This window comes from Urocitellus parryii, chromosome 3, assembly GCF_045843805.1.
Source record: "Urocitellus parryii isolate mUroPar1 chromosome 3, mUroPar1.hap1, whole genome shotgun sequence".
NCBI classification, from domain to species: domain Eukaryota; kingdom Metazoa; phylum Chordata; class Mammalia; order Rodentia; family Sciuridae; genus Urocitellus; species Urocitellus parryii.
In genome coordinates, this window is record NC_135533.1 from 203,573,209 (window position 1) to 203,599,848 (window position 26,640).

Below are 26,640 nucleotides of genomic sequence, written 5' to 3' on the forward strand. Positions count from 1 at the left end.
AAAGTTTAATTTATAAATTAGGCACAGTAAGAGATTAACAATAACAATTAATTGTAAAATAGAATAACTATAGCAATTACTATAATGAAGTTATGTGAATATGGTCTTCCCCCCTCTCCTCTTCCTCTCTCTCTCTCTCTCTCTCTCTCTCTCTCTCTCTCTCTCTCTCTCTCTCTCTCCTTTTCTTTCCCTCTCTCTTTCTCTCTCTACCCACTTCCAGAGAACTCTGTTTGGCCCCTGGGATCTGAGCACTCAGCACAAGATGGTCAAGACAGTCCCAGCAAAAGGTGCTCAGTGAGGAAAGCAAACGTTACAAACATATTTTAAAAATAGCCCAGTGACCAGGGAGGGGTCACTGGGGGACAATGCTCTACTTCTTGAGCTGGATGTTAGTTTCCTTATTCTTATACCTTTTTTCTTTTCACAGGTACATGATATACGTTTTATAAGGTATTTCACACATAAAATTAAAAATGCAGAGTTTTTTTGTTTTGTTTTTGCAGCACTCTGTCACCCTAAGCCTCACATAGGCTGGGCAAGCACCCTACCACTGAGCTACACCCCTACCCCTAAATGCAATGCATGTCTTCAAGAGCTGACTTGCAAAACTCAAAAAAAGCAAACAGTTCTGATGCACTCAATCCTCTCCTAGTGTCTAACTGCCAAAAAGCTGTTTGATACTCAGGAATGGGCCTGACCTCAGTATGATGACTCCTTCAAACTGGCACAGATGGTGAGAAATCTCAGACTCTGAATAGAATCTCAAAACAGCTCCCCAAATACCTGACTCGTTTTATGATCCCCTTTTTTTTTCTAGACCCAATTGGGAAAAAAGAAGAAAGCAGGACTGGGAGTACAGCTCAGTGGTAGAGTGCTTGTCTAACATGTGCAAGTCCCTGGGTTCCATCCCAGTACCACAAAAATAAAACTAAATTTTAAAAAATTAGCAACAAGGGCTGGGGTTGTGGCTCAGTGGCAGAGCTCTTGCCTAGCACTGTGAGGCCCTGGGTTTGATCCTCAAACCCATATAAAAATAAATAAATAAAAATAAAGGTATTGTGTCCATCTACAACTAAAAATAATTTTTAAAAATTAACAACAGCTAAAAGTTTCTCGCCCCCACCCCCATGCTCTCAGTACTAGGGACTGAACACAGTTCCTTGCAAATGTGAAATGAGCAGATACCACTGAGCTACATCCCAAGTTCTTTTTTTTTTTAATATTTATTTTTCAGTTTTTGGCAGACACATCTTTGTTTGTATGTGGTGCTGAGGATCAAACCCGGACCACACGCATGCCAGGCAAGCGCACTACCACTTGAGTCACATCCCCAGCGCCCCCCAGTTCTTTTTTTAAAAAAAAATATATTTTTAATTTTTTATTCTAATTTGTTATATATGACAGCAGAATGCATTACAATTCATATTACACAAATAGAGCACAATCTCTGGTTGTATACAAAGTATATTCACACCATTTGTGTCTTCATACATGTACTTTGGATAATAATGTCCATCCCCAGTTCTTTATTGAATGGGTCTCACTGAGTTGCCAAAGCTGGCCTCAAACTTGTGATCCTCCTGCCTCATCCTCCCAAATAGCAAAGTGTTCTGCTTAAGGTACCTTATGCCCAAATCTCTCAGCAACCCCACCTCCACTCCCAGCCTCAGGGACTACCAGTAATGCCTTGTCTCCCAATCTTGTAAGGAACCTCAAATGCAGGGTTTCCTCCAAGCTTGCAGAGGAGGAACTCAAATATTTCCTGAACTTTACTCTTATTGTGGAAGAAAAACAGTAGTCTAATGTTTAACCCTACCCCAGGGGCCAGAGCATCTAAGAAAGGGGAAGATCAAAAGCACCTCCTGTGCTGTTTTGCACCAATCCGACAAGACAGATCAGAACACTTGATGATATCTGAGTTGGACTGGGAGGAGGAAACAGGCCTTCCCGCTGAACAGCTCAGAGAAGAAAGACTGATCATTTAGAGACACATGCCCTTTAACCAAGCCACTCCTAAGAAGTACAAGTAGTTGGACCTAAATGCCATGCAGACGGAGATTTTGAAGTGCCTGAGCACAGCTGAAGCCCGCCTACATTCACACCAGATTTGCTGATACAGAAATCTATCTATTCACTGCAGCTCAATTTATAACAGCAAAAGATGGGTGACAGCTTAAACAGCCATCAGTAAGGGCCTGGCTCCTCAGTCACAGACTACTTCTAGAAAGAAATATTAGAAATTATTAACAGCACAGGTGCATCCAGAGGGTCTGGGTACAGATAGAGACCTGCTTGGTTTTTAATTATATGCACCTCTGTGCTGGTTTTCTAAAAACCATATACATCAATTACATTGTCAAAGTTTAATTATATATATATATATATATATATATAAATGTATACATATACACACAAGTACAAGTATGTATGTACAATACACACCTATATGCACATACATATTTACAAACATAAACACCCAAACCCATATGTTTTATTTTTTATTAAATTAATTTTTTTTGTAGTCCTGGGGATCAAACCCAAGCTAGCAAGGGCTCTGCCACTGAGCTGCATCCCCAGCTGCTGCAGGCCCCTAATATATGATTACATGATGATCCCTTTAGCAATTGGATGGAAAATCCCAATGGCCTCAGTTTCCCCAGAAGAAGCTGAAGGTGACGTGGCCCTGAGGAACATTCTGGCATCCTGGTTGCAGGGAGACAGGCAGGAGTAAGAAGCACTATGCAAGCCCTACAGGAAATGGCATGTTGCTGCTTTTCAACAACAAAGCCACCGACCTCCTTCTATGCTGCACACATGCAAATGAGACTCAAGGGAACTTGAAAAGTTCCAGAAGAATCATTATTCCCAGCACCACACAGACTCCAGTTTTGCAGTTTAGCTTTAAATGGCTGCAACATTAGCTCGCCTGACTCTGGAAAGTATTTCCTTACTCTCAGTTTAGTGGCTTCAAGAGCTTGCACAGATCAGAGGGCCTGGGTCTGTGCCCTCGCCAACACCTCCCCAAAGGATGAGCTATCCCACTCCTATATGCCTCGGCACCGGGCCCCAGGGCTTGGAGACACAAGCTTGGATGCCACGGATAGGCTGCCCCTTTCAGCTAAGCCTTTCCGGATTCAGAAAAAGTCACGATTCCTGAGAGGAGCATGGGGGTGGGGTGGTATTTCCCTCCAGGTCAGAGTAGGAGGCCCCACACCCCTGGAGATCAACACAACAGATGGGCAAAAATGGGGGAAGTAATCGATGAAGAAGGTGGGCAATGCTCGGGAAGAGATGGACTCTGTCTCCAGCATTCTAGTGGCTTTAGGTTTGTCGCTGCCAAAATGGGGATGATTCTGGTTTTGTCTGGCTGATGGGATTATTCTAAAGCCTTATTTCTGTCAGCACTGTTATAAACTGAAAGATAAAATTGGGTGGGCTTTTGTTTGGGAAGGGTACAGTAATCTTGAGACCCAAGGCCTGGGTGAATGTTGGAGGACCTGGGGGATCCAGGGAGGATAAACACAGAGGTGCACTTGTGAAAAAGCATAAGAGGTGGGGTGGGATAAGAGGGAGGGAGGGAGAGATGGGGCTGCTAGAAGCATAAGGGCAGGTGGGGTGATACACAGGGCACCCACTCAGGTTTCTGAAGGTGTGTTGGGGAGAGGGGTAGCACAGACCTGAATATGAGGAGTCTGTGAAAGGAGAGGCACAGGCCCGGGTGACGGACTGGGAGACGTAAGAGAGGGGTGGAAGGCTCAGCTGTTGGTGTGGAGGTTGCGGCCGCAGTTGTGGAAACTCCTGTGGGGTTGGGAGGGTCACAACATCAACTGTGAGGTTGTCATATACAGGGACAGTCTCAGGGTGTCCATGAGTGGGGGCCCGGTGTCAGATTGTGAAGCAGGATGTCAGACTCAACTGTGCAAGACAGGGGATGGAGATCAAGGAGGTGGGCACGAGTCAAGAGGAGAGGAGCATGTCAAGGAGGCCAGTCTCAGGTGTTTGGGGGGGGGGTGTCAAGTAAGGGACGTGGTCAGGTGTGCGTGGGCTGTGAGTGAGAGGGCTCAGATCTGGCTCTGGAGACTCCCTGACGGCATCAGATGTGGGATCGGGGTCGGGGGTCTTTAACCTCAGTCCCTGGGACGCTGCTGTCACGCTCCGCCTCCCCCGCCTCCGCCCTAGGGTCCACGACAGGACCCGTGCAGTGCCTCAGTTCGGTCTGGCAAGCGCGGGCCCCCTGACGCCTGCGCCGCCCCGCGCCCCCCGCGTCCAGCTCACCTGCTCGGACGCGTCGCCGCCGCCACCGCCGCCACCTCCAGCTGCCACAGCCCCGCCTCGCGCACCCCCAGTGCGCGCCACGGGAGGGGTACACGCTGGGTTTCGATTGGCTGCTCTGTGACTAATCAGCGCTGGAGACGGTAGGAATTGGCGGGCATGAAGCGGACAGACAGCCCGTGAAGCCAATCGCTGAAGACTAGAGGCAGGGCTACTGGGAGAGGCTCTGGTCCCCCGGAGCGTTCCTGCGGGGTGCGAGGTCCTGGGAGGCAGGGCCCTGGAGCAGGCGAGGATTGGAGCCTTGGCAGAAAACCGGCAGTCCTAACTACCAATCACTGAGCATCGAGGGCGGGGCTCCAAGTAAGCCGGCGCGACTGGCGGGGCAGAGGTGAGAGGGACGGAGGGAGTAGCCTGAAGAGCAACAGTGATTGGCTGCTAAGGCGAAGACGGGCAGGCCCCGTGGCTAATCGTAGCAGCCATGGGCGGTGCGCCAAAGGATTCGGGTGTGTGTGTGTGTGTGGGGGGGGTAGTGTAAGGTGCAGTTTGACCCGCCGTGCTGCTGCAGGAGGTGGCCTTGGACGCCCCGCACTGTCTCCTGAGGCTCCGGGTAAGAGTCTGCCCTCTGGCTACCCAGCGCAGAAGTGGGGCCTCCTACTCTGACCGTGAACTTGGACCTTAAAAGTTGAAGGATTCTTAGATAATCCTTCAGCCCTTTCCTCCCCACTACTCCCCTGCAAATGACACAGAGGGCAGAAACTCGCTGGAGGTCACCCAGAGCGCCGCCCTTTGCAGCTCGGGGTGGTGTGCAGACGTGGAATAAAGAAGGAGAGGCCTACTGAAAAGCTCTGTGTGATTCCTGAAAGTGCTATATATATATATATATATATATATATATATATATATATATATATATACACACACACACACCAATGGACCTTTATTTTTATTTATATGCGGTGCTGAAAATCGAACCCAGGGGCTGGGGATGTGGCTCAGCGGTAGCGCGCTCGCCTGGCATGCGTGCGGCCCGGGTTCGATCCTCAGCACCACATACCACAAAGATGTTGTGTCCGCCGAGAACTAAAAAATAAATATTAAAAATTCTCTCTCTCTCTCTCTCTCCTCTCTCACTCTCTCTTTTGAAAAAAAAAAAAAAAGAAAGAAAATCGAACCCAGGGCCTCATTCATGCTAGGCAATAGCTCTACCACTGAGTCACAACCCCAGCCCCTGAAAGTGCCTGACTTTTGAGTTCAAGCTTTCTCCTCCGTGGGATCCAATGACATCCCTGTTGGGCCTCCTCCCGCTAAGCCTAACGTTTCAAATTGGAAGGATGTGACAGATGTGAATTAACTCAGTCTTAACCACAACCCCAAGATGTCGAAGCGACCACTGACAGAAACCAAAACACAGGTCAAGCTTCTTGTGCAAGACTGCACAGCACTTTAGTTATCCCATCTAGAGATGAATCTCCAAAAAGCAGGTTTTCACAGAGTAAGACAATACCAGAGAACTGCCGCTGAGGACCTGAATTACCTAGGTTAGAATCCTCTTCCAGTCACTGGTCCACTGGATAACCTTGGGCAAACACTTGTGAGCCTCAGATTTTCTCATTTGAAAAATAGGAAAATGTGCTGAGCCTGCAGGTTGCTTAGTATACCTAAGACCCCAGGTCTTCTGTTCTCTTGTCAGCAGGCTGGCAACAGCCAACCTCCCTGCCACCCTCCAACAATGGCAGAACTGGAGGAAAAAAAATAAATGATTTCTAAACCTTGATCTTTCCTCTTTGGAATTGCTTTTCTTGGGGAATTTATAAGCCAGCTTTTGCTTTTATCTTCTGGCGAAAGCCTTTGACCCTCAACAGGTCACGTCTGGCCTGTGAGCCTCACTCTGTCTGTGAAGTGGGTTCATGGCATTTTTTTGCACTTGCCAGCAGTTTAGAGAGACACCTGCCACCCTGTGCTCTCAACTGTTAGCTAGCAACATCTCCCCCAAGCCCTCTCTGTTCTTTGAATCACCAAGTGTACTCCTTTAATCTTCAGGGCAGAGAGGTTACCACATTGGCTCTTATTTCCTCCAAGTGCAGGCTGGGCTTGGTGGAGATCAAGTTCAGAACAAGAGAATCTTGGGAGGAAGCAAGGTTAAGCTTAATAAGGGTTCACATTTCAGAGCTATGTAAACCCCTTGCTCAATGCTTGATCCACAAAGTTTCAAACTGGAAGGATGTTTCAGAAGTTCACACTGTGAACGTCTCTGGCCCAAGGCTACCATCTAACTCCTGATAGTCCCATGATTTTCCCACATTGGCTTCTTCTCCCACCTGTGGTTTGCTTTCCTGAAGTCTCCAGGCCCTGTTCCTCATTCTGTCCTCTGGGGGAAGACAAGGAAGCTGAGGTTTATTAAACACCTCCTGGTGTCAGGTCCCAGTTGGGTTAGGATAGGGTCTTCCCCAACACCATTTCCCAACCTTCTCTTTCAGGTGTAGGTGACGGCACCCACTTTGCAGATGACTAAACTGAGTCTCTCATGGCCAGTGTTCCTTGGTGAAAGGGCTGGGTTCAAATCCCTGATCTTTTTGCCATGCTGGGGACTGAACCCAGGGCCTTCCAAGTAAGGCAAGGGCTCTACTGCTGAGCTATGTACCCAGTTCTGTTCTTTTCTACTTATGGGTCACAGGAATTTTAGTAAGAGACTCAAGCTCCCTGCCTCAGTTTCCCAGAGCAACATTAATGAAAGGGAAGCAAAACATTTACAATAGTTTTGTCCTTAATAAGTGCTGGCTGAATACTAGTGGTAGATACATTATCATTCTCTAGTGCTTTATGGACATGGACCAGCTACAGGGGTAGGTTGCCAACCAACGAAGATATCTATGTTGGAAGAACCCCAGCTCTCAGTACCCAGCCTGCCAGACCTTGTGAGGGAGGTAACAAAGCTCCTGGAAGGCCCCATGGCACCCCTGGGGACAGTGCCAACGGAGGCAAGGGTCAGGCAGCAAGCCAGCACCATGCTGCCTCTGCTGATGTGCCAGAGGCACTAGCTGGGCTCTGGCTTCTGTTCCCTTGTCAGCAGGCTGGCAACAGCCAAACCTCCCTGCCACCCTCCAACCATGGCAGACAATGCCCCTTGGCTCCAGCAAATGACACCCTCATCACAGGCACCTCAGCGGAGTCCAGCTAGGATGCCCAGGATCCCAGATCTTCTGCCTGCATGGCCCTGGGCAAGACACTGCCTACCTGCTTCCCAGTTTTCTCTACCTTCAGGGATCCCAGGAATCATCTTATATGACAGTTATGGGTCAGGGCCAGGCCCAGGATCAACTGAGGCCAGAAAGTCATTTGCCCAAGTTCAGCTTAGCAAGGTTGATAAAGGAGGGGCACGGAGGAGGGCCAAGCTGGGGTCTCGATCTTGTATGGCCCTTTGAATGGGGGTGAGACTACTTCTTATATGGAAAATGGGATTCACACTCCAAGCCTCTCAAAGGCCGGGAAGGCAACGATGTTCTGTCCCAGGACCCTGGGCCCTTCCCTGGCTGGAGGGAAGCATTCTAAACAGAGTACTGATGGCTGCGAGGCCAGTTCCAGGTCAAGGTGGTCCCACTCAAGTCTCCCAAGGCTCAGAAGTCAGGCCACTTGTCCACAGTGCACAGAAGCAGAGGTGGTCAAATATGCTCACCCCTGCAGCAAGGTCCCCCTCAGCCCATGTCTCTATGTTGTCAACAAGGACAGCAAGTGCCATGTGCTGGGTGGGTCCTCTGAACCAGGTCTTACTGGAGGCTGTGACCATGCAGTGACAGATCCAGCCTGTGTTCACATAGGGAACTGAGACTCATGGAGTAGAGGTGACATGTCTAAGGCTGCTGAGCAGGGATGGGGACACTGGCCTGCTGACTCCAGGAAAATATGGGGTTTTCAGCCCCTTGTGCGACCTCACCCAATGTGTCTATCCAAACGTGCTCTGAGCCACACTCGCTGAAGACTCCCATTTCCTAAGGCCCCAGGTGAAACAGACTGATAAGGTGAAGCCAGCTCCTCCCAAAGAAGCTGGCCAGGGGCCCAGTGGAGGACGTTGGAGCCGCTGGTAGGGCCTTCCCTCCAACCACACAGTGTTCTTCTCTAGTTTATTCAGGTGCAGTTCAAAAATATGAATAGGAAGCTGGAGCGCAGCGGGGAGGGGAGCCTGCCCACAGCAAGCAGCAGGGGGCCATGCAAGACAAAGGGAAGGGTTTACACAGGAGGTGACCTTGGACAGGGTCAGAGGCCAGAGGTGGAACACGGGGTGATGTGACAGGGGTCTCCCTGAAAAGGCAACATAGGAACTGAAACCTGGTGGCAGGTGGAGCCAGTCAAGGGAGAGCTGCAGGAGGTGGGCTCCAGGCACAGGGCACAGCCGTGCAGAGGCCGTGGACTGAGGCGGCCAGTGTGGCTGGCGCAGAGTGAGGCTGGCGCAGAGTGTGGCACAGGGTGAGGAGCTGTGGGAAGACAGAGCGGGCAGTGGGCCAGGCCTGGGTCAGGCTGGCCTGTGGGCCACCAAAGACTAGTTGGTTTTATGTGGGGGGCACCTGGAAGCCACAGGCAGATTGGGAGAAAGACTGGGGCATGACAGATGAACAGTGCGGAGGACTGTCCAAGGTCGCACACATGTTGTTCCAAAAGCCAAGCCAGGGTAGCCTAGGGCAGGCACAAGATCCTTCACACAGATCCTGGTGAGTCCCCTGAGGGAGGGGGGCAGGGCAGAGTGGCCCAGTCTGAGGCTCAGGTCTGCCCCTCTGGGCTGACTGGGGCTCTTCCATGCTGGGGGTGGGGATTTTGACACTACAAGGAGATGGAACCAGGGTGACTTCCCCCTCCCACCCTACCCCAGCTATTTACATTGACTGGTTTCCATGAAAACTAAGGTTCTTCTGGTCATGGACTGAGGGAATTCAGGCCTGCCCAGGCAGGGTAGGGGTGTGGCAAGGCTGCGGGTGGGCTGGGAGAGCTGGAGGGCCATGAGAGGTGGAGGGGGGAGGGAGGGAGGGAGGGAGGGGAGAGGCCTGGGCAGGAAGGGGGGTGGCACCCACTGGAGAGCCCCAGGTTGTTCTGACCTCCATTGAACTACTGGGGTGACCTCAGTGTGTCCTCTAAGCTGGCTTCAGAGCAGGAAAATTAGGGTCTACAATATTTTGGGGGATCCCAGAACACCTGGGATGAAGGATGAGCACTGGGGGCAACAATAATGTCCATCCTACAGATGGAAAACCGAGGGTCAGAGAGGAGAAACAGGCTGCCAGAGACACCCCACCAGCAAAGACCATGACACTGCCAGTCCTCCTGGAGTGACAGGGGTGAAGTTGGCAATGCCTGGGAGCAACCCCAAACATGCCCACCCTGAATCTGTAACAGGGTTCCCTTGATGCTTTGACTATGTCCCTTGTGGCTTTGAAACTAATGTTTTTTTTTTTCTTTTTCCCAACCTTCTTTTCCCTAAACTTCTCCTCCCTGATCTTCTATTTCTCCTCCCTAATCTCATTTTCTCTGAATCACCTCTATAAAAACCCCTCTGTTCCTGCTGATGGGCAGAATCACAGCCTTTGGGACAGGAGTCCCCTGTGTTTCTCCTTTATTGGCAAAGCAATAACCCTTTTTCCTTCTTCTCAAAACTGTGTCCTCGTTAATGGATTGGCACCGGGGACTCCAACACCCCTCAGAAGGGATCTATCACCTCCAATTCTCATTTCTTTTTTCTTTTTGTCAGTGCTAGGGTTAGAACCCAGGATTTCTTTTATAAATACTATGCAAGGGCTCTAACAATGAGCTACATCCCCAATCTTTTTTTTTAACTTTGTTTATGTGGTGCTGAGGATGAAACCCAGTGTCTCACATGTGCCAGGCAAGTGCTCTACCACTGAGCCACAACCCCAGCCCCACTCCCAATCTTTTATAAATTTGGAGACATGGTCTAAGTTGTCCAGGCTGGCATCAAATCTGTGATCTTCCTGCCCTGGCCTCTATAGGTGCTAGGATTATAGGTGTGTACCACCATGCCACTCCTCATTTTAAGAGGATCAAAACTGAAGCTCAGCCAGGTGCAGTGGCACACACCTGAATCTCAGCAACTTGGGAGGCTGAGACAAGAGGATCACAAGTTCAAAGCCAGCCTTAGCAACTTAGTGAGAACCTAAGCAACTTAGCAAGACCCTGTCTCAAAATGAAAAATAAAAAGGGCTGGGAATGTGGCTCAGTGATAAACTGCCCCTGGCTTCAATCCCCAGTACCCCTCCCCACTAAAAGAAACTCTGAAGCTCAGAGATGTCATGTCACTTGCTCAAGGCCACAGAGCTGAGGTTAGGGTAGGAAGGCGATCTCTGTAACCTCCCAGAAACAGTACATGCTCATAAATAGTGAACTTGATCATGGACTCAGGAACCTTCCTGATTCAGGACAACAGGTGACAATATATCATATATTCCAAGCTGCTCCCAAAACCTCGAGGCCTCTCCAAAGGACCTTCCCTCTCCAAGTTGTTGGGATCAGTGCTGCAGTCCCCATATTCAGCCGAGTTACAAAAGAGACCCCTCCAGTGGTCTTTTATTATCAGGCACCACAGCTGGCCAGACCCTCAAGACAGATGAGCCTTGACCCCCGCCCCTAGCCAGCAGAGGGAGGTGTCCAGGACCCACTAGACAGGTGAGAAGAAAGAGGAAGAGTTCTGAAGGAACTTATCAGAGCAGGTGTGAGAACAGTCCCAGAACTGTCTGAGACTGGCTCACAGCGCTAACTTCAGATAGGACAGTGGGCAGCAGAATGTGCCCTTTGCCCCCCGGAAATGCTGAGAAGGAACTTCTGATAGGCAAGGGCATGGGGGAGGGGCAGGACTGTGGCTGCTAGCTGGCCTGGGGACACAAGATCCCAGGAGCTTGCTTTCTGCCTGGTCCATGCTTCCTTAGCCCTGCAGCCTTTACCTGGCACCCGAGAGAGGACAGTGTTTGCCATAGGGGAACAGAATATGGGGGGCAGAGTGGTGGGACACAGATCTCCCCTCATTTCTGTGTCATTCGACTCACCCAAGGTCACAGCCTAGACTGAGCCTGGGTTCATGGTGCCAGGTTACCCTTCTGGCCTGTCCACAATTCTTTCAGCTCAACTCGGCAGCCCAGGTCCCGCAGGGCGGCCTTGGCCACGTCCTCACAGTCTCGGTGGGCCGCTCGGGCCTGTGAAATGAGTGCCTCAGCCCCCAAGTCCAGGATGGGCTTGGAGAAGTCTTGGCTGCGGGCTACCAGGTTTCGGATCAGCATGCAGGCCTGTTTCTGGAGGAGAGACACTATGAGTTTCTGGGAAAGATGGACACCTATTATATATGCTGTGTAAAGAGTTATTCTATTTTTTGAGGGGTACTAGGGATTGAACCCAGGGTGCTTTACCACTGAGCTATACCCAGCACTATCTAGTTCTCTAGCTATTTTGAAAAGGGGTCTCATGAAGTCGCTGAGGCTGGCCTCAAACTTGTAGTCCTCTTGCCTCAGCCTCCACAAGTCACTGAGATTATAGGTATGCACCAATGTACCCAGTCAGATGTGATTATTTAAAAACATATATTTTCAATCCTCAGTTAAATCCCTGAATATAAAAACCAGAGAAACAGGGCCAACTGTATATTGTTACTCATTTGGTGGGCATCTGTAGCCTGCATTTTCTGTGCTTAGGTGTGAGGGACTGCCCTAAAGCATCCCAGTGTGGTGGGGCTCCTGTCACTAACAGAAGAGCAGATGGGAAGCAGGGAGCAGGAGGGTCTGCCAGTCAGAGTGAGAAGGAGTAGACAAGGTGATGGGCCAACCCAGAGGATGGAGCCCCAGAGTGGGGATCAGTGAGAACAAAGTCCCCGTGGGACCCAGCCTGGTATGGTTTTTATTTTTTATTTTTTGGTATTGGGGACTGAACCCAGGAGCATTTACCACTGAACCACTTCCTCAGCCCTTTTTTAAATTTTGAGACAGGGTCTCACAAAGTTGCTTAGGGCCTCTCTAAGTTGCCTACTCTGGCCTTGAACTTATAGTCCTCCCGTCGCAGCCTCCCAAGTTGCTGGGGTTACAGGTATGCACCATGGCACCCCACCTAGCCTGGTGTGTTTAAGGCCCCTGTGCTGGGAAGAGGAGAAGTGGGGAGGGGCCCAGGACCACAGGGAGGCGTCTAGTTCAGGCAGGAGTGAAAATGATGGTGAGGTATAGGTGGTGGGTCCCACAGCCAGCAATAAGATTGGTAGTCCAAGGAGGGGCTGGTAGCCTCCCAAAATCCCAGGCAGAGTCCCCTTTGTGCTACCCCCCTTCTCCTCCCCAGGTCTCCCTAAGAGATTTTCAAGAAAGTAGAAGAGTAAATGTACAAAGAGCAAAGGGAAGCTAGACTTGATGGCACATGGCTGTAATCCCAGCTACTCAGGAGGCTGAGGCAGGAGGAACCTAAGTTTGAGGCCAGCCTGGGCAACTTAGCAAGACTCTGTCTCAAGAAATAAAAAAGGCTGAGGATGTAAATCAGTGGCAGAGCATTTTTGTAGCATGATTAAGGCTCGGGGTTCCACCCACAGTACAAAAAAAAAAAAAAGAACAAATGAACAAACAAATGGTTAGGAGAAAAGATGCCCCTGGAAGAGTTCAGCATTGGTTAGAAGATGGAAAGGAAGGGTTGGGTGCGTGGCGTGCACCTGTAATCCCAGTGGCTTAGGAGGCTGAGACAGGAGGATCATTAGTTCCATGCCAGCCTCAACAACTTAGTAAGACACATCCAAAAGGGCTGGGGATGTGCCTCAGTAGGTGAGTGCCCCTGAGTTCAATCCTCAGTTCCCCCCCCCAAAGAAAAGATAGAAAGGAAGAGGCCTTGAGGGTTCAGGCTGTGGTGGAGACATGGGCAGGGAGAATCTGCTCTCACCTGTATGTTGGCCTCGTGCCCCACACCACTGCCTGCCCACCAGCTTCCTGTCCCCCCAACACAGTCCACCTCCACACAGATCTCCTGCCTCTGCCCCCATACCACTGCAAGTCAGCCTCCTGCTTGCCCCTCACATGCCCCCACCTTCCTTCCTCAACCACCCCCCACCCAATCCACCCCTGTCACCTGCACGCCAGCCTCCTGTGGGTGTGCCTTCATGGCCTGCAATGCGGCCAGGGCCCCGCCCTCCTCCATGATGACCCGGCTATTCTCTGGCTTTCGCAGGGCCAGGACACACAGGGCCGCACAGCTCTGCTCACATACCTGTGGGATCAGTCATGGGTGAGAGGCAGCGGAGACAAGGCAGATGGACTCCCTCCTTCCCCCAGCCCTCATGGTCACCACCACCAGTGAGGGCACTGGCCCTGGCTGGATCTCAGGTAGCCTGGTGCTCACCCAGGACACTCAGGCCAGTATCTGAGACAGAGTCCAGGCCCCTTGCTCACCTCCCCTGGCCATGGCCCTGCTGAGAAGTGAGGAAGAGCAGAGCTCCAGGTGGACATGGAAACAGCAGGCCTCCAGCCGCCAACCCCACCCCACGTGCCCCTGAGGTGGATACCTGGGGGTTGGCCAGGTGCTGGGTCATGGCGGCCACAATGGACTCTGTCCCACCGGCTCGGACAATGGCATCCTTCACATCATCGTTGCCTGCGATGGCCCGCAGGGCGCTCAGCACTTGCTTGACAAGGTCCTGCACAGAAGGCAAGGCCTGGATGCACCCAGCCAGGTCCTCCTCCTGAGCTGGGCCAGGCGTGAGCCTCTGGGTTGCTAGACTGTGGGAGGGGTCTTGAGGAAGGGCCTGGGGCTGTTGGTCTGTTTCAATGACGGGTGTAGCTGTCCTGGGGAATGTGGGTAGCCTTAATGGCACAGAGAAGGGAAGGGAGGCTTCTAGAGGCAGACACCTGGGCTTAGGCCACTTGGGTCCAGGCAGGACATCTGGCTTACTTGATCACCCCTCCCTTCTAGGGATAGTGAACATGTGACTTGGGCCCTGGGTTCCATCCTCAGCACTATTAAAAAAAAATAATAATAATAATAACTGGGACTGCCAACTTCTGGGACAGAGTTGAGAGGAGAAAACCGAGGCCCCATCCTGGGACTGTCAAGTAAAATGCCTTCCCTCCTTTGCTGGGGCCAGTTCTAACTGGGCTCTTTGCCACTGCACAGAACAAGTCTGGCTGTCACAGCCAGGTGCCCCAGGGGCTTTTCTGTCAGCCTGCCTTGGACAGACGCATGCTGGCTGCATCCTGGGCCAAGCACAGGGAGAGAGGCTGATAAGCAGCTGCTAAATGATGGAGCGATGGTAGAGGACTCCCCTCCTGTCCCACGGAAGGAAACAGAGGCAAGCACCACATGCCATGACCGGGCCCTGCCCTGGTGAGCAGATTCCCCCATCCTCTTCCTCCCATTCCTTCCAGAACATAAAATGGTGCAAAAGGACAGCGAGGTAATCTCAGTAACTTGGGAGGCTAAGGCAGGAGAATCACAAGCCCGATGCCAGCCAGGGCAACTTAGTGAGACCCTGTCTTAAAATAAAAAATAAACACGGGCTGGGGGTGTGGCTCAGTGGTAGTGCATTTGCCTAGCATGTGTGAGGCCGTGGGTTCCATTCCCAGTACTGCCAATAAAAAAAGGCGGGGGCGCAGGTTTGTTTTGCTCTGCAACTTTAGTTCCTATACTTGGGTTAGTAAAAAGAAAACTGTACCATGGTTCCCGGGTTGGCAGATAGCACCAACTTATTCTGACGGTGGCCTATCCTGCTGGCTGGGACTCAGAGGGGCAGGAGCCTTCGTTGCAGGAAACAATAAATCAAACCCCAGCCAGGGGCCGTGCACCCTCAAGGTTCTAGGCTCCTACCTGGTGGTTATTACAGTTGGCTAGCAGGGTCACCAGGATGCCGAGGCCCCCAAGGTCAACTATTTCCTGACAGAACTCATTACGGACAGCCAGGCGAGACAGGGTGCTGAAGAGCTCACTCAGGACACTGGGATTGTCGGAAAAGCCTGGAGGGAGACAAAAAATGCACTATTGGCTTTGGGAGAGACCCTAGGAAGAGGGAAAGGGACCTTGGCTTGGTGAGGTCCTTATCCACTAGTGGAACCCAGTCCCTCTGCCTCAGAGGATAGCTGCCTGCACCAGAAAGGCCCCAGGAGTAGACAGGAGGGGCATCTCAGGCTGGCGCTGCCCCCTGCTGGTCGCTGATGGAGGAGAGGGGAGAGCGCCCCTCCTCCACCCTTCCACCCCGGTGCTCTAAATAAATTCCAGACCAACTGATGGTCTCAACTAAAAAAAGAAAACCATAATAGCACCAAAATAAAACATCCGAGACTATTTTTATGATCCTGGGGTGGGAATGACAGAATAAGTGCAACAGAAAACCACAGAGGGACACACAGACTGAGCTGACGGGCAAAACACTAGTGTCCCAGACGAAGTTTGAGGTTCAACATGGGGAGCAGATGCCTGCCCTGGCGCCCACAGTGCAAATGATTCTCATTTTTCCTCCTGCAGCACTGGGGACTAAACCAGGGCACTCTATCATCGAGCTACATTCCCCAGCCCTTCTTTTTTATTTGAGAGAGGGTTTCCCGAAGTTGCTCAAACTGGCCTCAAACCTGCAATCCTGCTAGGATAACAGGCAGGTGCCAGCAAGCTCAGCAAATATTTATTTATTTTCTTATTTAAAAAAAATTCATTCTACTTAGTGACACATGACAGTAGAATGTATCTTGACATATCATACATAGATGGAGTGTAACTTCCCATTCTTGTGGTTGTACGTGATGTGGAGTTACACTGGTCGTGTATTCATATGTGAACATAGAACAGTTATGTTCAATTCATTCTACTGTCTTTCCCATCTGGCAAATATTTATAACTGATACAGAGGAGCTGGGCATGGTGGTATACACCTGTCACTCCAGTGACTCGGGAGGTTGAGGCAAGAGGATCTTATGTTCAAAGCCAGCCTTAGCAACTTAGCAAGGCTCTAAGCAACTTAGCAAGACCCTGTCTTAAAATAAAAAATAAAAAACAGGTTTGGGATGTGGCTCGGTGGTCACATACCCCTGGGTTCAATTCCCAGTACCACACACAAAAGAATAATAATAACTGATACAGAGCTCTGGGATGGCCAGTGCATGTGTCTACTGGGTCTGGGTCCCAGAGATCCCTCCAAGGCTGATGTGGAGGTATTCTGTGGATGTGGTCACCAGCCACAACCAATTGCTGTTAAGTAAGGATCTGAGATGACCCTAGACCATGTGGATGGGCCTCATCCAATCAAGAGAAGGCTTTAAGAGGGAAACCGGATTATCTGAGGAGAAAGACATGGCCCTGGGGCTGCCTGGCAGTCTCTACCCTGTCCTAAGAATTGCAGCTCACAATACATGAGCCCTTTTTTTTTTTTACACAAAGTAACTTCAGAGATTGGGGGTGCAGCTCAGTGGTAGAGCATGTGCTCAGCATGTGTGAGGCCCTGGTTCCATCCCCAGCACCAAAAATAGAAAAGCTTCATATATACATATGCTACATGTCCTTCTCTCTGGTGCCAGGCTAATTCAAGCTCCCATAAACAGACAGGAAAGATGAAACCTACCCAGAAAAGCAGCTCAATATGTAGTCAGCTTCTCTGGAGGTGTGCAGGGGACTGAAGCAGGCCTGGCTCCCTGGCAGACAGGCTTGGCTGCAGAGCCAGAGATACAGGGCAGCAGGAGAGGAGAACTCATTCTTCCAGCACCTCCTGTGTGCTGGACCTCTGTCAGGCCTTTGCTGGTAGGTGTGGTGGACATGGTGGAGGACAGAGGCTTTAGGGTCCAAAAGTCAGGGTATGGCTTCCTATGGCCAGCTCCCTGGTCACCCTGCACAATAATCTACAGCCAAATATGAACAAGAAAATGTCAACTTTCATCTTGGACTGACTCGGGAAGGCCGGCAAGACTCCCCGACTCCTGCTCTTTAGGGAATTCCTCTTCCTCATCTTCTTCCATGTGGCTGGGCTCAGTGGGCCACCTCCATAAACATTTCCAGGGATGGGCAACAGACCCACTCCTGGCCAATGAATGCTTGCCTGGAACTCTTCAGGAGCCACCAGGAAGCATAAATCCACTTCTATTACTAGGGTAGCCATGTGAGTGGGACTAGGCCAATAGGGAAGAGGAGCCCGGACCTAGCCATACCTGAAGCAGTCTGAAACCCTGATTCTTTCTCTTTCTTTCTTTGTTTCTTTTTGTTAGTTTGGTGCAGGGACTGAATCCAGGCTCTTGCTCATGCTGAGCACAACTCACCCTGGCCACAGCCTGCCTGCTGCTGCACTGTCACTGATCACATCAGCTGGGGCTCCTACCTTTGGCAGCCTCAATGAGCACCTTCAAGCCTCTGTTTTCCTGCACGATCATCTTGGCATGGTTGTGGGCGTTGCTGTAGGGCACACGAATGTCATCATCAAAGGTCATGATGCGGAGGGCCCAGCATGCCTCCCTCACCACCTCAGCATGCTGGCCATGCTGGGCAATGGCACTGGTCAACAGGGGTAGCACACCAGCCTTCACCAGGCCCTGCCGATTCTGCTCATGCTTTAGAGAGGCATGTCGCACACAGCGGATCCCAGAGCAGGTCAGGTTGGCTTCATTAGCACTCTGGGCCAGTGTGTCCACCAGCAGCTGTAGGCCTTGGGCATCTAGAAGGTCAGGCTGGCCATCAGTCAGCATTGACAGGGCGTTGAGGGCCTGGAGCAGAAGGTTCTGGTCTCCTGCAGCAGCCAGCTTCCAGGCAGCCAGGATAACGGGGTAGGCTCCTTTCTGGGCCGCCAGGAAGCGGCAGGCTTTGTGCTGTTTGCACTGGTCACAGAAGCGGGTAAGGTGGGTGGACACCTCTTCGGGGCTAGAGGAGGCCACAGATTTCTGCAGGTCACCCAGGGCCTGGGAGATAAAGAAGAAACTAGTGTCAGCTCAGCCCAGAGATGGGAACCCAGGGCCATGGTGACAGTGTCTGCATCCCTGCAGGGTCCCCTCCTCCAGGATCTGGGTGGAAGATGGAAATAATGTAGGGTCAAAATTTGCCATCTTCCCTCCTCAGACTTCTGCATGGGGGACCACAAGCACGGGGCCACCACCCCTGGCCATACTTATACTTTTTAGTGAGAAGGAAGGCCTCAGCTGTCTCAGGGTCCCTGCTAAGGAACTGCACACCTGTGTGTGGACATATTAAACATCCCACTCCTAGTTGACTTGGAGAAGCCGTAAGTGAACCCAGAAGTGAGGCCAGCCAAACAAAACTGACACAACTGCCATCGTCCACCCTTAGAGGGAAAAAGAAGAAAGTCACCTTCATCAGATCTGCCCATCAAGATGTCTCTTTGCTGTACCTCTCATTCACTCCCCAAATATTTACAGAGTACTTGCCAAATATACACGGTTGATTTACCCAAATATAGCTCTAAGTCATGTGGGAAACATGATGAAAGAAAACAATTTGAACAGGGCAGATCAGTCTCGCTGCCATTCAGCAATACAATCTCAGGACATGCCTCAGCATGAGCTCAAGAGGAATCTGTGTGCTTAGAGCTGATGAGATCACTGGCACCAGCTCAGGCAAGGGCAACTGGACAGAAACCATCAGCTCAAAGGGCTTTGATTTGATCTTAACACTCATAAAGGTCAAAGATACCTATGAGCCGGCCCTCCCTAACTGTGAACCTAAATTGAGGATATGCTACCACACAAGAGAATACTTAAAAAAATGAGTCTGGGGGCTGGAGTTGGGGTTCAGTGGTAAAGTGCTCGCCTAGAACGTGCAAGGTTCAATCCTCAGCATCACATAAATGTAAAAAAAAAGATATTGTGCCCACCTAAAACCGAAAAATAAATATTAAAAAAAAATGAGTCTGGGAACCTGGGTGTGGTGGTACGTGCCTGTAATCACAGCAACTTGGGAGGCAGAGGCAGGAGGATCGCAAGTTTGAGGCCAGCCTCAGCAACTCAGTGAGACCCTCAGTGACTTAGTGAGATCTTGTCTCAGAACAAAAAAATTAAAAAGGGCTGGGGATGTAGCTTGGTGGTAAGGCACCAGAGTTCAACCCCCAGTACAAAAAAAAAAAAAGTTAGGAGCTGATGGTATAGCTCAGTGGTAGAGCTTTTGCCTACTCTAAGGTTCTGGGTGCCATTCCCAGCATTGCAAAAAAATAAAAATTGGGCTGGGGATGTGGCTCAGGCAGTAACACGTTCGCCTGGCATGCGCGGGGCGCTGGGTTTGATCCTCAGCACCACATAAAAATAAAATAAAGACGTTGTGTCCACTGAAAACTGAAAAATAAATATTAAAAAGTTCTCTCTCTCTCTCTTTAAAAAAAAAGAATTTTTAAAATTTTTTATTTATTTATTTATTTTTTTTTTAGTATTTGGCGGACACAACATCTTTGTTTGTATGTGGTGTTGAGGATCGAACCCGGGCCACACGCATGCCAGGCAAGCGCGCTACTGCTTGAGCCACATCCCCAGCCCTAAAAAAAAAGAATTAAAAAATAAATAAAAATAATAAAAATAAGGGGCTGTGGATATACCTCAGTTGGTAGACTGCTAGCCTCGCATACACAAGGCCCTGGGTTGAATCCCCAGCACCACAAATAAAAAATAAATAAAATTCAACCTTACTAGCAAAGGAGGAGAGTGGTGGGGACAACAAGGAGCCATTTTCACAAGACCTCTGCAAGGTCGGAGCCAGAAGGATCCTATATAAGGACACATTGCCCTTATGCAGAGTTGGGTTTGCATCCAAGGTGTCTCCTCCAACTTCGTCTTTTTTTTGGATACATGGTCTCACCATGTTGCCTAGACTAGCCTTGAATTTGCAATCCTCCTGCCTCAGCCTCCTGAGTCACTGGGATTACAGGCCTATGCCACCATGCCCAGCTTCAACAAGTGAGTTTAAATGTTTAATAGACTGGCTGTAAAGTGCTAATAAATGGTTGGTGTTCAATAAAGACTGCCTTACATCCTCCTCTTGCAATTTTCTCTCTCTCTGGGAGGCCAGAAATGCTGTCCTATGCCACCCTCAACCCCAGGCTCCTTGAACCAGGGACAACCAAGAGCATGCTGTGGATTCTGACCTCAGATCATGGGCTCCATGTGGAGCTCAGCAGCCCCCCAAAGGCTGTGCTGCCCTCAGACTGGGACTCAGGGAGAGATGTGGCTGCAAACTCAAGCTGGCCTAGGCACACCAGGTAGGTCACTGACCTTCAGAGCCTGCCTTCTGCCATGAGGAAAGGGAAGAGCTATCCACCAAGATTATTCCAAAGTGATGAGGGACCTCTCACATGGGCTCCATGCTCCTACCTGTAAGATATCATGTGTGGGCTCCTGGGGTCCATCTGCAGAGACTTTAGGCACACTCTTTACAATGTTGCTCAGATCAACGCCTGTAAAGAGGAAGATAGGAACACTGAAAAAAAGAAGTGACAACTGTCATCCTCTGGCCTATCAGTGGAAGTCACACCTCATGTCCCTTCTGCTGAGATACCCCCTTCAGGAGGTCTTTCAGGGGTCTTCCCAGTGCTTCTTTCTGCCTGACTCCTCCCCAGGTCAGCCAAAGGGAGCAGAGTGGTAGCCAGGCCATGGCCAAGTGGGGCCGCATCACTACTGCCATCTCTGTGCAGTGAGATGGCACTTCCTGCCTGGGAGAGGACAGGGGATCCCTCAGCCATTTCTCTCAGAGATCCCATTCTCCCTGGCCTTGTGCTGCCCCTACAGGAAGCACTCACTGGGTCAGACACTTCCAATCACCCTGCCAGCTCCTGGCCATTGTGTATACTTTACTCTGTGTCCAAGAGGCTGACCTATGAGACTGGACCCCAGATCCCTTGCCCACTGGCTTTTGGTTGGGGGTAGTGGGGATTGAGCCCAGAGCCATGCTCAGTGCCATCTGGCTCTTCAATGAGCCTGTCCAATGGGAGCTAGAGTCAAGACTGGGGGCAGGAGGAGGGGAATGGTCAGTGGTGTTCATTTCTAGCAATCTGCCCTGCCTCTACCCAAAGACCTGATGCTTATCAGAAGACTCCTGCCCAGAGCCCCTACTCCCTGCTGTGACCATCAAGGGTCCTGCCCTGGCTGTCAGGGGCTCTAAACCCTGCCTACACCATTACAAATGGTCCCTTAATAACTACTCTCCTCTAAGGCTTGGTTTGGGCACACTATTTCCACGGCTGATGACTGCCATCACCTTCTTCCACTCTGAGCCCAAGTGGGGGTGCAGTGGGGCAGGTAGCCCTGCTTACCAGGGCCAGGTTAGGGAAAGCCATTTCAGGGAAGTGACAGTGAAAATGAGATCCACAGGGGCTGGGGATGTGGCTCAAGCGGTAGCGCGCTCGCCTGGCATGCGTGCGGCCTGGGTTTGATTCTCAGCACCACATACAAACAAAGATGTTGTGTCCGCCGAAAACTAAAAAATAAATATTAAAAATTTATTAAAAATTCTCTCTCTCTCTCTCTCCCTCTTTAAAAAAAAAAAAAAAAAAAAAAAAGAAAATGAGATCCACAAAGAGGATCCAGCCTCATAAATGACTCAGTGAGATGGAAGAAAAGAGAGGGTAGGCATGATCACGGCCGGACCAGAGGGCCTGGCCTAACTGGGGCACCAGTTTCTCTGCCAGGCATGATGGGGTTATGGCAGTCCAGGCGGGATCCCAACACTCTTGTGTCTAAGAGCCGTGGACCAAGCCATAATGCCCTAACCTTGTGATTCAAACTGCTCCATGGCCTCCTTCACTGCTTCCTCTGGCCCCATCTCAAACTCCTCGATGTTCTCCTGCACAGCTGCATCAAAGGTCTCCTGGGTGATGCGCTTGGAGGTCATCTCTGTGTGCTGAGCAAAGTCAAGAGGAAAGCTTGTCAAGAGAGAGCAGGCAAAACACCACTTTGGGGGAGCACCTAGCCTCGGGATCAACCCTAGAAAAATTCTTATCACTAGATCATGGGTAAAGGGAACAACACAATTTCCAAAGAGCTTTGAAAAACGCAAAAGAGAGCAGGGCACAGTGGCCCACATGTGTCATTCCAGCTACTAAGGAGGCTGAGGCAGGAGGATTGCAACTTCAAGGCCAGCCTCAGAAACTAGTGAAGCCCTATCTTACATTAAAATTTTTAAAAAGGCTGTGGATATAGCTCAGAAGTAGAGAGCCCCTGAGTTAAAGCCTTAATGCCATTCAAAAAATAAATATATATATGAACATACACACACACACACACACATACACACATATATGTATAAAATGTCGTTCTAATACTAAATACGTAGTAATCATACTTTATTATACTTACACACATAATCTTATATATAATTATGCAATAAGATACCATTATATTACAGTGTACCATTATATTACAGGTTGACTATCCCTTATCTGAAATACTTGGGACCTAAGTAGTACATAATTTGGGGGATTTTAGAATATTTGCATATAAATTATGAGCTATCTTGGGGATGAGATCCAAATTCAAACAGAAAATTCTTTATACATCATATATACCTTACACACATGGTCACAGCCTGCAGGTAATTTTATACAATATTTTTAGTGTGTCCGTTTTGACTGCAACCCATTATATGAGATCAGGTGTGGAATTTTCCAGTGTGGCCATGACAGAGCTGAAAGTTTAAAAATTTGGAAAATTTCAGAACACAGATTAGGGATGCTCAACCTGTTATATAAAATTTAGAAATAACAATTAATAGTAATAACTAATAAGAAGGAGGGCTAAAGAAGAAACTAATAAAAATAGTTACCTGGTAGGGAAGGGAAAGGGACAGAAGCTGGATTATTCACTCTGAGTGTATCTTCTGGAATGGGATGAATTTGGAAGCCATATAAATCCTTTATATGACTAGAAAATGAAATAAACCAAAATAAAAATAAAAGCAATCCCTAAAAACCAAGAATGAAATTATGCCAACTAATCTGGGCTGGGGATGAGGCTTAGTGGTAGAGTTCTTGCCAATAATATGCAATAATATTGCAGGCCCAGCACTGCAAAAAACAAAAAAACCTCAATGAGCCAGATATGGTACGGGCATACCTGGCACCCCAACTCTCAGGATCCTGCTAAAGCAGGAGGATCTAGGCCAGCCTGGGCAACTTAGTGAGACCCGGTTTCAAAATAAAATAAAAAGAACTGTGGTTGAAGCTTGGTGGTAGAGTTCTTGCCTAGCATACTAGACTCTGGGTTCCAGTCCCAGTACTGCAAACAAAGGAAAAAAGATTGTAAGATCATAGGATGAAATAAGTAAAACCTCATAACTCCATCTAATTAACAATACTGTATATTGCATACTTGAAATTTGCTAGGAGTCGAGGGTTTTATGCTGTTGTTTGCTTTTGTTTTTCCTCTGGCAGTACTACAGATGGAACCCAGTGCTTCACACAGGGCAGATCTTAAGAGTTCTGACCCCATCATACACAAAAGATCTTTTTTTAAAACTTCTTTTTATTTAAAAAAATTTTTTCTATTGTAGATGGACACAATACCTTTATTTTTTATTTATTTTGTATGTAGTGCTGAGGCTCGAACCCAGTGCCTCACACATGCTAGGCAAGCACTCTACCACTGAGCCACAACCCCAGCCCCACAAAAGATCTTTATGTTAATTAGCATGACTGTGATGAATATTTCACAATGTATACATACGTAATTTTGACGATGTACAACAAATATACACAATATACTTATATATAACACAACGTATATCTCTATACTGAACCTCTATAAAGTTGGGGGAGGATCTCAGATCTCTTCCCCTTGTTTTGTATGTGGTACTGGGTATTAAACCCAGGAATGGCACATGTGAGGCAAGCCCTCTACCACTGAGCTATATATCCAGCCCTCTTCTAAATTTTATTTTGAAACAGAGTTTGGTTCTGTTGCTCAGGTTGGCCTGGAACTTGCAATACTCCTGCCTTTAGCTTCTTGAGTACCTGGGATGACAGGTATGCACTACTGTGCTTGGCTCAGAGCTCCTAAATTTGAACTGAAATTTCAATATGAACTCTTGATATATTTTCTTTTAAGCAAACAAACCTCTAATGTTCTAATGATAAGAACAGAAAATGCCTAAAGGAAATGATATCATAGTAGCATTGAGCATCCTTAACACCATCTATGGTCTCTAAATACCATTTCCCATAGAATAGAATCCGGGGCCCCTGGAAGAATGGCTAATTCCATGTTTTGGCAGGACATAGATCTTAGGAGCTAGGGCATCTGGTAAGATCAGAAAGCAAGGAAGGAAGCAAATCCTAAGAGGCACCTATTAGCTAAAGATGAGACAAGCAAGCTCTTAAAAAAAAAAAAAAATCCAGGGTTGGTAGTGTTGCTCAATGGTATAGTACGGGCACGCACAAGGCCCCAGGTCAGATCCCCAAAAAATAAACAAATAAAAGGATCCAGCGTTTATCCTGCCTGTCTTATACAAGGGGGTCCCAGGTTAAAAAGGAAGGATGAGGAAAAGTTCTGCTTCCGATCCCAGCTGATCAGCCAAGCCAGGATAAATCTAGAGAATGCTCCCAACAGGCTGGCAAAACCATCAGGTACAAAACCAGTGAGGATGGACCCTGACAAGGGCTGGACAGGAAGTGAGTCTATGACTTGATCTCACGTCCTCAAAAGAAAAAACAACATCTGTTTCCTGGCAAAGAGCAAAATTCACCTATGAAATCATTGGTCCCAAACGTCAATCTAACTATCTGTCCAGTGGAACTTTGTGTAATGATGGAATATTCTATATTTGTGTGGTCCAGTAAGGTAGCCACCAACCCCAGGTTTGGGAGTGGGTGGTGCTATGGAGCAGTTAGTAGTGTGGCTGAGGAACTGTATGTAATGTCAATTCATTTTAATAAAAATAGGGAGGGGCAGAGAGATAGCTCAGTAGTAGAGAATTTTCCTAGAGTGCCTGAGGCCCACACTAGCAATTCCCTTTGCAATGCTTGGTGGCAGGCACACCTGGCTTCCACAATGACAATGATGTCTTCACAGGCACAACTGGGTCATTAACTCCTGCCATAATCCCTTTGTAATTAAGTAATTAAGGGAGGACAGGTCTCAGTTCCAGAACCTTAACAGAGTTTAATAACTTTCTTCATTTTAATTGTTTTAATTTATCTGCCTTGTTTATTATAATAATACTGTTTCCATTCTCAAACTGGTATCAAGTTTCCATTTAAAATAGATCTCTTTTTAAACCTACAGTAAAGTTGCAAGGAACACCTTATATCCTTCACCTAGCTTCATCAATTGTTAACCTGTGAGTGTGTGTGTGCATGTGCACACAGCTACTATCTGAACATGTTCCAAACATCAGGACCTCTTTCCTTCTAAAGACCAGTATGACCTCCCCAGTACAGACCTCTTATGCAATTACAGCATATATGAATTTAACATGGGAAATCGAACATTGATAAAATACATGTGCACGCAAGCGATGGGGATGGAACCCTCATGAGTGGTCTATCTCCTTCCTGCCACACCCTCTCCCTCTACTCTCCACACAGAATCCAGAGAGGACCTTCAAAGCACACAAATATTACCTCATTCATTTGCTCAAAACCCTGCAATGGCTTCCCATGCCACTTAGAAAAAAAACCCAGTCTCCTTAGGCGCACTTTCTTTATGCATACTTTTCCAAACTGCTTTCTGTGCCTGATTTTCATCCTTCCAGCTACCTAGGGACACACTTCAAACCCACTCCGGGTAAAACAGCCCCCCTCTCCTATCCCATTATTCTCTTTTATTATTTGCATAGCATTACTTATATCTAGAGCGACAAGGTTCATTTATTTATTTGCTTATACCTTCTAGTCTCCTTGCCCCTACTGCCTAAGACGGAGCCGGACACGTTGCTGGCACTCAGTACGTAGGTGTTGAATGAATTAAAAAAAAAAAAATGCAAAGAAAGCAGACGCCAGGAAGGCAGATTCGGTCCCCTAGAGGCTTCAGTAAGATTCCTTCCTTCCCCAAAATCAAATTCTGAGGGCTTTGCAGCAGTCACCAGCCCGACCTCACAGCATCCACTCCCTCCCTAGTCCGCGCGCAACAGGGTTCTTGGCCGCTGCTCACCCGGTCTTCGAAGCCACGTGGGGCAAGGGTGGGGCTCGCAGCTGTCACGGAAGGCACCAACTCTGGCCCGTTCCGGCCGCCGTACGAGCGCAGGCGCAGTGGCGCCGCCTCACCTAGGCCGTCTTTAGTTTGGCAGATAGCTCCCGGAGTAACTAAGGATAGCCACGATTGCAGGTAAAGTAAAAAGGACCACCTGGTGCGTGTCGGCACAGTGTCTGTCGACTTGTCCGGAACGCTCAACGTAGTCGCCACCCCCACCAGGCTCTAAAAAAAGCGAGCACCGCGCCTGCGCAGAAAGGCTCGCCAGCGG

At 49.1% G+C, this 26,640-nt stretch overlaps 3 protein-coding genes across 11 annotated transcripts in view; 1 reads left to right on the plus strand and 2 right to left on the minus strand.

Moving 5' to 3' along the window:
- Positions 1-4,356, minus strand: part of Slc25a42 (solute carrier family 25 member 42) — a 28,827-nt gene extending 24,471 nt beyond the window's left edge. The window contains exons 1-2 of one of the 3 annotated variants that reach the window (XM_026389916.2): positions 4,276-4,330; positions 3,678-3,798 (exon numbers count right to left, since the gene is read on the minus strand). The gene's annotated coding sequence lies outside the window, so the exon portion shown is untranslated. Of the gene's footprint in view, positions 1-3,677; positions 3,799-4,275 lie in introns of all 3 variants that reach the window. The other 2 variants (XM_026389915.2, XM_026389914.2) reach the window with 2 other exon arrangements.
- Positions 4,357-8,431: 4,075 nt separating this feature from the next.
- Positions 8,432-26,611, minus strand: Armc6 (armadillo repeat containing 6). 7 transcript variants are annotated; one of them, XM_026390105.2, is made up of 10 exons: positions 26,331-26,408; positions 23,008-23,105; positions 21,957-22,086; positions 20,562-20,644; positions 17,576-18,149; positions 15,088-15,233; positions 13,790-13,921; positions 13,357-13,494; positions 11,316-11,558; positions 8,432-8,741 (listed from the first exon to the last, which is right to left on the minus strand). In XM_026390105.2, the coding sequence occupies exons 3-9, from the start codon at positions 22,075-22,077 to the stop codon at positions 11,346-11,348; spliced, it is 1,407 nt and encodes a 468-aa protein (XP_026245890.1). In that variant the 5' UTR covers positions 22,078-22,086; positions 23,008-23,105; positions 26,331-26,408; the 3' UTR covers positions 8,432-8,741; positions 11,316-11,345. The 7 variants fall into 7 exon arrangements, with proteins under 7 accessions (XP_026245890.1, XP_026245889.1, XP_026245886.1 ...); XM_026390104.2 differs by lacking the exons at positions 8,432-8,741; positions 26,331-26,408 and adding an exon at positions 26,524-26,611 and having other exon boundaries at positions 9,348-11,558; XM_026390101.2 differs by lacking the exon at positions 8,432-8,741 and having other exon boundaries at positions 9,348-11,558.
- Positions 26,421-26,640, plus strand: part of Sugp2 (SURP and G-patch domain containing 2) — a 33,467-nt gene continuing 33,247 nt past the window's right edge. The window contains exon 1 of the mRNA XM_026390095.2: positions 26,421-26,504. The gene's annotated coding sequence lies outside the window, so the exon portion shown is untranslated. The remainder of the gene's footprint in view (positions 26,505-26,640) is intronic.